The 13,680-nt window shown below is 34.7% G+C and overlaps 1 protein-coding gene across 4 annotated transcripts in view; it reads right to left on the reverse strand.

Annotated features, from left to right (window-relative positions):
- shroom2b (shroom family member 2b) overlaps positions 1-12,709 on the reverse strand; it is a 42,885-nt gene extending 30,176 nt beyond the window's left edge. For 3 of the 4 annotated variants that reach the window (XM_068224447.2, XM_068224446.2, XM_073917174.1), the window contains exon 1: positions 4,092-4,381. In XM_068224447.2, coding sequence (XP_068080548.1) covers positions 4,092-4,262 — 171 coding nt within the window. In that variant the 5' untranslated portion in view covers positions 4,263-4,381. Of the gene's footprint in view, positions 1-4,091; positions 4,382-5,079; positions 5,319-5,422; positions 5,487-12,582 lie in introns of those variants that run through there. The other variant, XM_073917173.1, reaches the window with a different exon arrangement.
- Positions 12,710-13,680: the final 971 nt, after the last annotated feature.

The following is a 13,680-nucleotide window of genomic DNA, read 5'->3' on the forward strand; positions in this document are numbered from 1 at the left end:
TCTGACACGTCTACGGTCATATATGGAGTTTATTATTATTAGGATGGATGTGGTTTGTGTCTCTGCTGATAAGTGATAAGTGGGAAAACATGACGTCAACATAACTTAATTCTTTAAAAATATATCGGTAACACTTTACAATAAGGTTAATGCATTTACTAACATGAGCTAATCATAAACAACACATGTACAACATTTTTTAATCCTAATTGAACATTTACTAATGCATTATTAACATTTAAGTCCATGCTTGTTAACATTAGCTAATGCACCATGAGTTAACATGAACTAACAACGAACTACTGTATTTCCATTAACTAACATGAACATATACAGCAGTAAATGTATTGTTTATTGTTTGTTCATGTTAGTAAATGCATTAATTAACATTAACTAATGAACCTTATTGTAACGTGTGACCAATAAATCAAACCAAAACCACACCATTAAACCTCAAGCGAGAATTTGAGTGAATTATATAACAGCAAAAAGTTTCAGCTAACAATAATAATTATTATTATTCATATCATTGTTATTATTATACATATAATTATATACTTATTAATGACTAATATTCATTTATACACTTTCCTTTAGCTTAGTCCCTTTATTCATCAGGGTTCGCCACAGCGGAATGAACCGCCAACTATTCCAGCATATATTTTACACAGCGGATGCCCTTCCAGCTGCAACCCAGCACCCATACACACTCATTAACACACTCTCAAACACTACCGCCAATGTAGTTGATCAGTTCCCCTATAGCGCATGTGTTTGGACTGTGGGGGAAACCGGAGCACCCAGAGGAAACCCACGCCAACACGGGGAGAACATGCAAACTCCACACAGAAACACCAACTGACCCAGTCGGGACTCAAACCAGTGACTTTCTTGCTGTGAGGGGATCATTCTACCCACTGAGCCACCATGACACCCTCAATTATAATTTATATTATTCAAATAAAATGTTAAAGATGATGTAAATTCGTCTGTGCCAGTGGCGTAGTGCAGGGGTGGCCAACCCTGTTCCTGGAGATCTACCTACCTGCAGATTTCAGTTGCTACCCATATCAAACACACCTGAACCAATTAATTAGGACCTGAACACCACGTGATAATTACAGCCAGGTGTGTTTGATATGGGTTGCAACTAAAATCTGCAGGAAGGTAGATCTCCAGGAACAGGGTTGGCCACCCCTGGCATAGTGGAAAGTGGAAAAACCCTAAAATATAATGATAATAAATTACGTAAATTTAAATAATATTAATTAGTATTTAACATTTATTCATTATGTTTTACATTTAGCCACTGATACTTGAATTTTTACATGCATTAAACATCATAGATTATCATTATTATTATGACCTTCAGTGTAAAGTTATAAAGGCACAGGTCAGGAGAAGAGGCTGCAAAACATTTCAGTCACACTTTACAAGAAGGTTTCATTAGTTTACATATTTACTAACATGAACTAATAATGAACGACAGTTGTACAGCAGTTATTAATCATAATTCAACATTTACTGATGCATTATTGACATGGTGACGCAGTGGCGCAGTAGGTATGTTGCCTCACAGCAAGAAGGTCGCTGGATCGCTGGTTCGAGTCTCGGCTGGCGCAGTAGGCATTTCTGTGTGGAGTTTGAATGTTCTCCCTGTGTTAGCGTGGGTTTCCTCCGGGTGCTCCGGTTTCCCCCACAGTCCAAACACATGCGGTACAGGTGGGCTAAATTGTCCGTTGTGTATGTGTATGTATGTGTGTGTGTGTGTGTGTGTGTGTGTGTGTGTGTGTGGATGTTTCCCAGAGATGGGTTGCAGCTCGATGGGCATCCGCTGTGTAAAAACATGCTGGATAAGTTGGCGGTTCATTCCGCTGTGGTGACCCCGGATTAATAAAGGAACTAAGCTGAAAAGAAAATGAATGAATGAACATGCAAACTGCACACAGAAACTCGAACCAGCGACCTTCTTGCTGTGAGGCCACAGTGCTAACCACTAAGCCACTGTCACTTTCATTTATTTGCTTATTCTTTATTTATTTATTATTATTATTTATAATAATATGTAGAGAAATAAGTCTGTGAAATAACAGAAAGTGTACTGGCAACTTTTATAGTGTCTATAGCATAATATACAACACCAACCCAGACAATACAGCCCTGCACACTATTACACATACTCATAAAAGTCCGTTTTTACACCTTTTCAAGGTTAAAAGTTGTTGGAAGAAAGATCAAGCTCACATAATGCAACTCAAAAGCAGAAATAAACTGAGAAAAGTAAAAAGACGAATCACAGCATACAGAAAACTGCTCATTAACGAGTATTTTTACAGAGCAGAGAGCATCATGGGAAACAGAAAGGTGCATCGGCTGCGCTTCAGTCAAAGGAAACCCGAGTGCAGGAGTTAAATATTCAGCATCTGAAACTCTAGATATCGGCCTGTCTCGCACGCACAGCAGCTGATCACAGGTCAGTCCTGCACTCAGACTAGAGACAGCAATGTTTGGTTTATTCGTGCAGAAATGCAGTCAAACACCAGCGGTGGATTCTGGAGCTCAGTGTGCACCTTCAATACTACATTACAAATAACTTTAGAGCAATTTTGAAGAATTGCAGGAAATTACAGAAAGAAATGTTGGGGGTTTTCATTAGAGCTAGGTGGTTTATTTTTTCATGCAGTTTAATCTACAAGGGACATAATTTGTGCAGATCACTACAAACTTAATTATTAAACTTGTGAAAACAAACAGAAGAGATGCGGTAGAAACAAACAAATAAACAAAAGTCGCATATTTAAAATTAATTAACATTTTAAATATCGTCACCTTAAAATGATATGGTCTGACATTTTTGCCAAAATTGATTTATTGACATATTCTTATTAAATGACAACTTATTTACATTATGGGATGTTTTTTATAAGTTGTTTACATTTTAAGGCTTTGTATTTAAAACACAAATGTTACACACATACTGTTTGCTATATGGATTGCAAAAACTTTGAAGCTCAATATATCGAAATCATTCAGAACGCAGAGAGAACCTTATAATTTAAAGGTGACGACATACAGATTTTAATCATATTTACATTAAAATAAATAAGAAAATTTCTATTAACGTGCATAAAATATTCCACTATAAATAATCTCGTAATAATAATAATATTAAATAATATTTAATAACAAAAGACCTTTAAATTCAATATATAAACTTTTGATTAAAATAAAAAGGCATACATGCAAACTTTTGTTAAAAATATGTTACAAAATAGACAAATATTTTCATGTAATGGTCATTCATTCGTTTTCTTTTCGGCTTGGTGCCTTTATTAATCCGGGGAAATCCATGTGATGTTTTTATTTTATTTTATATAATATACAAAATTAAAAAACAAACTAATTAAAAGCATACTCACATAAAATATCTGTATCTATTTTAAAATTATAAAAAATATATATAAATATAACTTCAACCTAATCCAAAAAAATATAATATTTATAATAATCATTTTAAAATAGTTTGTGTTGTTGTTTTGGCAACACTAAAATATAATAATAATAATTCTAATATAATAATGTTCAGAAATTCAGACGAGCATAACTTCAGTGTTCAAATAGTTTTCAACAATATTTTTTATTTATAAATAAAATTATGTTAAAAAAAAATTAAAGGTTAAAATTCTAAATTTTTTATTTATTAATTCTATCAAATTCCCTAATTCAATATTCTTTGATTCTATCGATCAGACATGCTTTTTGACAGTGTATTATTTTTTGCTTTTTGACAGTGTGTGTGTGTGTGTGTGTGTGTATATATATATATATATATATATATATATATATATATATATATATATATATATATATTTTTTTTTTTTTAATATAGATATTTAAATAATTGTATTAATTGATTAAACCTAATGCAAAAAAAAAAAAACACTAAAATATACAACAAACAAAACTAAAATGTTTTTAACACGTTGACAGTTCACTATTTACTTTAGATAAGTTAACGATATAAGGCAAAGATAACCGTCCAGTACTGATCTGCGATGACTTTAGTGTGTATTTGGTGTGTATTTTCGTACCCGGGTGATGATCAGCGGCTCGCGATACTCCAGTCCCCCTCTGACAGTGAAGCCCCACGGTGATCCTCCGCGCCGCTGGAGCTCCACAAACAGCGGTCCATCCTCACCTGCGTCCCCCGGGGAAAGCGCTCCATTCCCAGCCTGCAGAATCTCCATGCGCCGGTCACTCATTCAGCTCTTCCAGAGCCGCGTTGGTTCTCATTCTCTGCTTAAAACACTGATAAAAACACACGTAAATCTTGACGGACGAACACATGAATCCTCAAGCGTCGATAGTTTCAGGAGAAACTGTTGGAAGTTATTGTAAACTTCAATATAAACGCGAGAACAGCGCCACCTGCTGACAAACATTCATTACAAACACGGATCAATTCTCTTATTATTGCGCTTTTAAGATGAATATTAATTTAATATGTGTATCTTATAACTCTAGGAAATAAAAATAAATAAAAATGTGTAATATTAGCGTCAAATTACTAATCTGAGTTGCTAAAAATGAGATTTCATTATATGATTTATCAGAAATAAATAGTAATTCATGTATAGCTGCAAGCTTCAAATAAACAAACCAAAAATAAATAAATAGGGTTTTAATTTTTGTAAATAATGTCAGAGTAAATGCACAATTTAATATTGGATTTAAATCCTTTTGCAAGTGTGTTTTTGATCAGCAGAGGTCAGCGTGAGATCAGTTTTCTTTAATACCTGTCATAACTTTATTTTTCTCTAAACTGAGTGTCTAAAGTGTGCTGATGGATTCTGGATTATACAGAGATCTGACCTGCATAAACTATATCCATATAAACAATAAGAACCTGCTATTAATACTCATCTGAGTTCCTAGGAATGAGGAAATTGTTTCATAATAGGGTTTACAGTCATTTGTTGTAAAATGTCATAGTTTGTTCCTCATTTTGAGTGTTTTTGGATGTTCATAATTAAGCTTTTGCAGGCTGTAAATTGAGCTTTTCCTTATCACAACACTTACCAGGTAGCAATGAATTCTGGCCCAGATTTGGCACAGCAGGCATTCATCCAGCACTGGTTATTTGGCGTTTCTGTGTGGAGTTTGCATGCTCTCCCCGTGTTGGCGTGGGTTTCCTTCGGGTGCTCCGGTCTCCCCCACAGTCCAAATTGATCAACTAAACTGGCCGTAGTGTATGAGTGTGTGTGAATGAGTGTGTATGGGGGTTTCCCAGTACTGGGTTGCAGCTGGAAGGGCATCCACTGTGTAAAACATATGCTGGAATAGTTGGTGGTTCATTCCGCTAAATCAGAGACTAAGCCGAAGGAATGACACTGCTCTAAACACTATGCTCAAACATGCTCACATGTGCATTTGTCTTCAGATTAAAACAGCATGCCGATGACTCAACTCTGGCTGCGACCTTTGACCTGGAGGAGAAAGGAAAGTCATTTCATCAGGAGGAAGTTCAGCACGCTCGAGTCTGTTTCAGCGGATTTACAAAAGCCCATCATTCTGCAACTCCAGTGCAGAACAACTGAAGTTCAGATCAACAACACATGAACACATCACTGGTGTATATGAGTGACCTGTGAGTTTAAAGTACACATGAGATCAAAACTAGCCATGTTGATGCTGTTAGCTCACATTGGTGTTTTTGTGATGATTAATTCATCTGTGCACGTCATTAAGAAAAAAAAAACTGTGGTCACACTTTAAAGGGCCATGAAACCCCCTCATTTCAGCAGGGTGTTTTCACACCTCTACTTTGGAAAAAGTCAGAAAAGTGGGCGTGTCCAGCTCTGTTTAGGGGGAGTGTCAGAGGAACTAAAGGGGGAGGGTGTGGGAGTGTCTATTTGGGCACGCGCGAGTTTCAGAGTCAAAATAAACACACATGAGAAAGTGATGGTGTTTAACCTACATGGACATCTGTAGTCGAATTATTTGCCAAATGATTAAATGGTGGACTTTAACTGCAGTTTGGCTCTTTCATTCAGGGAATTCATTCATGCCCCTCAAGACAAACGAGATATTTGATTGGAGGAACTGCTGTAAGTGTGTATTTTTCATGCAATGTTTGATACCGCACGGCGAATGAGAGAAAAAACCCTCATCATTTCCCGGAAACTTAGATGCACACGGCAGGTAGCGTCAGAAAGCCGTGTGTGTTATTCCGGTCACTAAATACGGTGAAAATCCTACACGAGGTTAAAGTTTGGTTGTGGTGCTAACATGTTTACACTCGGTGCAATAGTTAGTTCCATATGAACAAACTGAATAAACAAAGAGCAAATCTGTAGAGACAGGACAATCACCAGCAACTAGAGCCGCGTCTTTATTAAGAGGAGACTAAAGCGAATCCGGATCTCAGCGTTTGCAGATGAGAACAGCTTTCAGATAAACAATAATCCTCCTTAGACACGTAAGTTATTGTTGTGGAGCGTCGCGTACACTGTTAATCCACACGTGACTCCAGCTGCGCTCTCACAGAGAGAAAATGAAAACAAAACTTCACTGCAGCAAACTATAAAAGCAACACTTCACGCTTGTTTCGCCAACACAACGTGGCGTCTCTGTCGTCTAAACACTGTGACAGTAATGAATATTAATGAAGCTGCACAATAGAGCGCGCTGATTGGTTTGAACCAAGCTTTACTCATGCATTAATGCAGCACACTGTAAGACGTAATAAGACACACTCTGGCACAGACGTCCAGTCTGCACGCTGGAATACACGCTATTATCTCATGACCGTGACGCAGCTTCAACAATTAGTTTCAAACCGGAAGTACGAATTTGCTTGAAATAACGCAAAAACAACCAATTTACACTTTTTAGTGAAATATAGGTGTCCTGATAGTGTTTTTAGCAGTGTGGGACACATATACCACTGTCAACAGCTCAACACATGTGTTCTGGTGTTTCGTGACCCTTTAACAGTCTGTTTGTTGAATTCTCATTGGATTATCAGTAGACTGTTGGGGTTAGTGTAGGTTCACATGTACTTGCAAAGTTTCTTATAGTCAGTGAAATGTCTGTTGATGGGGCAGATATTAAGCAGACAGTCTAGTCTACTAAGGCCGTACTCACACTATGCACAATTGTCTCGAACCGGGTCAAAGCACGCTTGTCCCCCTCCCGTCTCCCCCGACAGCCCGCACTCACACTACAATCGGGCCTGGGCACGCTTGTGTCATCGATGCTGCGCTGTTCAGTGAGCGCTCTCGCTCAGCACAGTGGAGATTTCTCTAGTTATATCGTGTCAGTGGTTTGTTATGCAGTGACATGCAGTCAAATATTTCGCCAAACAGTCCTTAGGGATGCGGTGACACAGTCAGATATTTCGCCGAACATATCCGCCACTTTTGACGCTCATAAACAATCATAAAGTCCTCGTGCTGCAGGAATGAGGAGGTCTGCTGAAGGTGCAGATGTCGTGCAGTGAGGAGTTTGCGTCTTTAATTAACTACGGCAGTTTGCGTTCACTGAACAGTAAGAATGATTAATAAATCCATATGAAACAGTCCCTTTAAAGTCACGTCTCTCTTTCAGTTTCGGGATTTGGCGTGTTTTGCACTCACACTACAAGCGTACCGCGCCAAAGCTCAAGTGAACCGCGCACACCTCTTCCAACCGGGCCATGCCGGCCAAGTGAACCGTGCCTGAGCCCGATTCAGCGCACTCACACTTCTCAAACGATCTGGGAAACGGGCCTGGGCACGGTACAGATGAAATAGTGTGAGTGTTAACAAAACTGTTTGCCCTTGTAATCTTTTATTATAGTGGCTTGAGAAAGCAAACACACTGTTATACTACATAAACATATTATTCTTCTGTCTTCTTCCTCTTAGACTATTTTAAGAACACATCTCCTTCTAGAACATTTATACTCCAAACCTCCAAACTAGACTGACTCAGGTTGCTCTCTTTTCCACGGTTTTCCGAAAACTGACCTGGAAAATTCAGAAAAGTCCCATAGACTTGATATTGGACCAAACTTTGTGACCTCATAACTTTGTGCCAGACTGTCATACAGACTTAAGGTTGGGCATTTAACTCAGACTACCAATCTGCCAATCACTGACCACCTTTCAACTTACTAGCCACACCCTAGCAACCACTTACAGCACCCAAGCAAACTGTCCCATTGACTTCCATTATAAAAAACTGCCATTGACTTAACATTGGTCATACTGATAACACACACCAATCCATACAAGAAACATACTAATCATACTAGTAACATGCTAATTCATACTAGAAACATGCTAATTTATACTAGAAACATGCTAATTTATACTAGAAACATGCTAACTACATGCTAGTTTATACTAGAAACATGCTAACTACATGCTAGTTTATACTAGAAACATGCTAATTCATGCTAGAACCATGCTAATAATATGCTAGTTTATGCTAGAAACTTTCTACCAACATGCTAATTCACATTACAACAATGATTATTATTGTTAACAACTGCGTATACACATTTACAGCTTTGTCTGTAGGCAATGTTTTAGTATTAATTTAACGCAAGTCTTCGTACATGAAGCCCCTGGTGAACTAAATTGGCCGTAGTGCATGACCTCTGATGAATAAAGAGGCTAAGCCTAGGTAAATGAATGAATGAATAATCTCTTTCCTCAGGCTGTGTTGTATTGCAGTGTTGTAAAAAGCACTGTAGAAATAAAGATTAATTGAATTGAATTGAAAACGATAAATGGACATTTCAATGCTGCAGTATTGATTCATCCATTCTAACATGCTTATGTTTGGTTTAGGAATATCAATAATATAAAATTACATTACAGAACACTTTCAAATGGTTTGTCAGGGGTTTTGTCTAATGTTTGTTCTAAAATTTGCCCAGGACTGTTTTAGATAACATATAAATAACAACAAAAATAAGGCATATAATATAAGTGTGCATATTTAAAGAGCCTTAGTGGAATTATAGAATCTTGAATGTTTCAGAAAAAAACAAAAATAATAATAATAAATATATAATACAATAAAAAAAACATTTTAATGTCTTTATTTATTATTAGGATTGTCATTAATGGTGTTTATGTTTCAAATCTTTAAACAGCAGAAAAGAAAAAATTCCAGTTAGTTAATTTACATTGATGCATAATAATAATAACAACTTAAATATTAATAACATATGCTTCCTTTTCATTGTTATATTTACAGTCCAAAAATAATTTGTTATTAATGAATTTGGAAAATCACACCAGATTTTGCTTGTAAACTGAAAATTACTAAAAATATTTGGTACAAAAAATTTACAAAAAAAGTCCCATTTAAACTTGGAAAGAAAGCATTTAACAGTTATTTATTTTTATAAAACAGTATATATTTATGCTGTCAATAATTGTGTCAATCATTTTAGAATAGATCATTTTTCTCTATTTATGTCAAATTATACAATAATGTTTTAAAATGTTTGATATTTTATATTTTATTTATTTATGAATCAAATAAAAGGAAAAAGTGAAAATCCTATAAAATCTACACTGTAAAAACACACTGGGTCCCACACAATCTCTTAAAGTTGTCCTAATGCAACTTGATTAAGTTAAGTTCATGGTTTTTTTTTTCATTTTAAGTTGATTGAACATAAACCAGTTAAACAAAAACAAAAAAAGAAAACTCAGAAACTGCATTGTTTCAGCTTATTTTAAATAAGTAGTTAGAACAAGCAGCAAGATATAAATAGAAGGATAAAGGGATAAATAATAAAAGGATATAAAAATGTGGAAAATCCTATAAAATTTAGAAAATAAAACAGACAACAATTCTTTAACAATTAGTGAAAATCCTTTAAAATAAAGAAAAAGAGAAAGTCCTGTAAAAATAAAAGAAACAGAAAAGGAGAAAACCTATAGAATAAAGAAAGGAAAAGGAGAAAAATTCTTTTAGAAATGTTTAAATAATCTTAAAAAAAGAAAAAAAGAAAAAGTGAAATACTGTATCCTATAAAAATGTGTGGAAAATCCTAGAAAATGAAGAAAGGAAAAATAAAAAAATCCAATAAAATTTTGGAAAATCATATAAAAGAAATAAAAGAAAAAGGAGCAAAATGCTATAAATAAATGTGTGGAAAATCTTAGAAAATAAAGAAAAGTAAAATGAAAAATATTTTAAAAGAAATTAAAAAAAAATCATATTCAAATTGTGGAAAAAGAGAAAATCCTACGAAAAATACAAATTCTATAAAAATAAGAAAATAAAGATAATAATTTACAAATTTGTGAAAATTCTTTAAAATAAAGAAAAAGAGAAAATCCTTTAAAAATGAGTGAAAAAAATCCAAAAATAAAGAAAAACAAAAAGGAGAAAAAAATCTTTAATAATTGGTAAAATAAAGAAAATAAAAAAGAGAAATATCCTAGAAAATAAATGTGTGGAAAATTCAATACAATGAAAAAAGATGAAACAGAAGAAAATTATCATTAGTGAAAAAAATAATAGAAAATAAAGAAAAAGAGAAAATATTTTAAAAATGTGGAAAATCCGATAAAATAATGACAAGGAAAAAAGAGAAGATCCTATAATTTATTAAAAATTTGTGGAAAAAATAGTGATAGTGATAAAAAAAAGGGAAAATCCCATATAAAATAAGAAAAAGGAAAAAGAAAAGAATCCTATAAAATTTTGTAAAAATCCTACAAAATAATGGAAAAAAAAACAAGAACAAATCCTAAAAATTTTAGTATGCCTTATAAAATAAAGAAAGGAAAAAAAGAAAATCCTATAATCATTAGTGGAAAAAAGTATTATAAAGAAAGGCAAAAAATCCTTCAAGATTTTGTGGAAAATCCTATGAAATAAAAAAGGAAAAAGAGAAAATCCTATAAAATGTGTGGAAAATTCTATACAATAAAAAGGAAAAAAGAGAAAAAAGTCCTTTAAACATTGTGGAAAAATCAAATATAGAAAAGGAAAAAGAGAAAATATTTTCAAATTTAGTGGAAAAGCCTATAAAATGATGATGAGAAAAAAGAGATATATCCTATAAAATGTGTGGAAATCCTGTAAAGTAAAATAAATGAAATAAAGATAAATATCCTATAAAGAAAGAAAGAAAAAAAGTTTAACATGTTTAAAATGAATGCAATATTTTGTTATCGTCTTCTCTCTGTGGATTCTCCTCGCCTGACATCAGTCGCCATTTGTGACGGTTACCACAGCAACCACAAGCCTTCCTAGAGATATATGGAGTGATGAATTCAGCAGCTTTTACATTTACACTGTACTTTACATCAATCTGAAGCTTCTACAGTGCATTTCTCACAACATATGAACACATTCTGTCTTTAAAGCGTCTCTGGTGTTTAGTGTGCATGCATATATACATTAAATATACGTCATCACAATCTCCAATGAGCTTTTGATATTCGATGGCTTAAAAGCAGTGATATAATAACAGTGAATGCTCATTTATTTTACTCTTGACCATCTCACAGCAATTCCATCCACATTTGTATGCTTGAGATAACAAAAGCAGGGTATCCTCTCCGCATTAACATGTCTATTTATAGCCACAACTGCATCTGTTTTTAGCTCGCGCTATAGATGTTCGTCCTTCTAGTGATGCTATATTCATTTATTTTCCTTCTCACGATCACATTTCCCTATAGAAAACGGGAATGATGCATGTCACTAATGTTATTCTGATTTAATGACAACAGTAATTGAGGAGCTGTGACCCCATCTGGTTGATTTTAAAGAGGGCAAAGACCTCATATGATCTCTGGCGGTGAACAGATTGCTTTCAACTCGCTGCATTGATTCTTCACCTACTGTTCTCTTTCATTGACGACATTAAATATTCAATATGCAAGTGCATTTAGCGTGCATTTTAAAACTTAGTTGATTAGTTTTTGTTTAGCGAATCACTCTCAGACTAAAATGATGTGTGTGATATTCAATTATACTGATAATAAATAAACAGTATACTAATAGTGCATGTAAAATACACAGAATATTAAACGTTTGTGTGCATGCATGTGGGAAAATGTGTATATACATGAGGGTTTCATGCATCAAAACAAAGCCTGAAAACATTTCAAATTAATATCGCAAGAAAAAAAATACTATTTAGCTTTTGTTTTTTCTCAATGATTTACAGAGGATAATCACTAATCTGCTATGTGTTACAATAGTTCATAAGTGAGAAAAAAATCTTGTCAGTCACATTTAGAGCAAGAATTATTTGACTACATATTAAAAGATATTGATTGGTGCAGCAGTAATGCGTGATGTACCGGTCTGTTGTGGTGAAGGAGCTGAGCCGAAAGGCAAAGCTCTCGATTTACCGGTCAATCTACATTCCTACTCTCACCTATGCTCATGAGATTTGGCTCATCACTGAAAGGACAATATCTCAGATACAAGCAGCTGAAATTAGTTTCCTTCACAAAGGAGGAGGAGGAGGAGGAGGAGTAGAGCCGCTGCTGCTCCTCCTCATCGAGAGAAGTCAGCTGAGGGGGCTTGGGTTTTGGATGCCTCCTGGTCGCCTACCTAGGGTGGTGTTTCAGGCATGTCCCACCAGGAGGAGGCATCAGGGAAGACCCAGGACACGCTGGAGGGACTATGTCTATCTGCTGGCCTGGAAACGCCTCGGGATCTACCCGGAGGAGCTGGGGAGAGGGAAGTCTGGGGTTGTCTGCTAAGACTGCTGCCCCCGCGACCCGGCCCTGAATAAGCGGATGAAAACGATGATGACGATTATGAAATCATTATTATTTTTACATTATCCGTCAGAATATTGTGTTGGGAGTTTTTTATTTTTACACCTTTAATCAGGGCTTAAAAACGAAAAGAAATCCATTCAGTTCACTCCGAGCAGAATTGGTATGTTTTTCGTTTCTGTTCTTGCGTTCCTTTTTAAACAAAACATTCAGAAAACGGTTTTCTAGAAAAAAGGTTAAGAACGTTATTTTATTACAGTATTGCAGGGCTCTTGAGTGCCCTGATTTCTTTATAGTGCAAACAAAAAAAATCTAATCAAGGGGTCAAATTAAATGAATTTGCGATTAGTACTGTTAATGAAATATTCATAATATGAACTTGCTGTTGGTTATATTTTAATGCAATCAAATTATGCAAGATTATTACTTTGTGTATTTTAATACACAAGTCCGAATGTTTAATATTGACTTTAATATGTTATGCTGAATCTATTTCACCCATTGTTTGGCCTATCAAGTTATTTAATAAGATACTAATAATGTATATACTTATATATGTTTATGCAGAGTCTAAACCTGTGTTAATACATGTATAGACACATATCTGTGTGTATTTGTGTATTATTTCCATCCAGTGTTGTAAAGTTACAAATTAAAAATACTCAAGTGACTGTAATTGAGTAGTTTTTCTCAGAAATTGTAATTTACTGAGTCGTTTTATAAATGTGCACTTTTATTTTCCCTTGAGCACATTTTAGTGCTGTATCTGTATTTTACTCCACTACTTTCCTTCAACCTGCAGGCTCTACTTTATTTTGTCTTGTCTATAGAGATTAGAAAAATCAGTCATGTGATTCCCGTCCAATCAAATCGCACATAGAAGCAAAATCACATCATAATTATCTGCCTCAAGACATGGGCGATTTAT

The sequence above is a fragment of the Danio rerio genome, chromosome 11 (genome assembly GCF_049306965.1).
Source record: "Danio rerio strain Tuebingen ecotype United States chromosome 11, GRCz12tu, whole genome shotgun sequence".
Classification (NCBI taxonomy): Eukaryota; Metazoa; Chordata; class Actinopteri; order Cypriniformes; family Danionidae; genus Danio; species Danio rerio.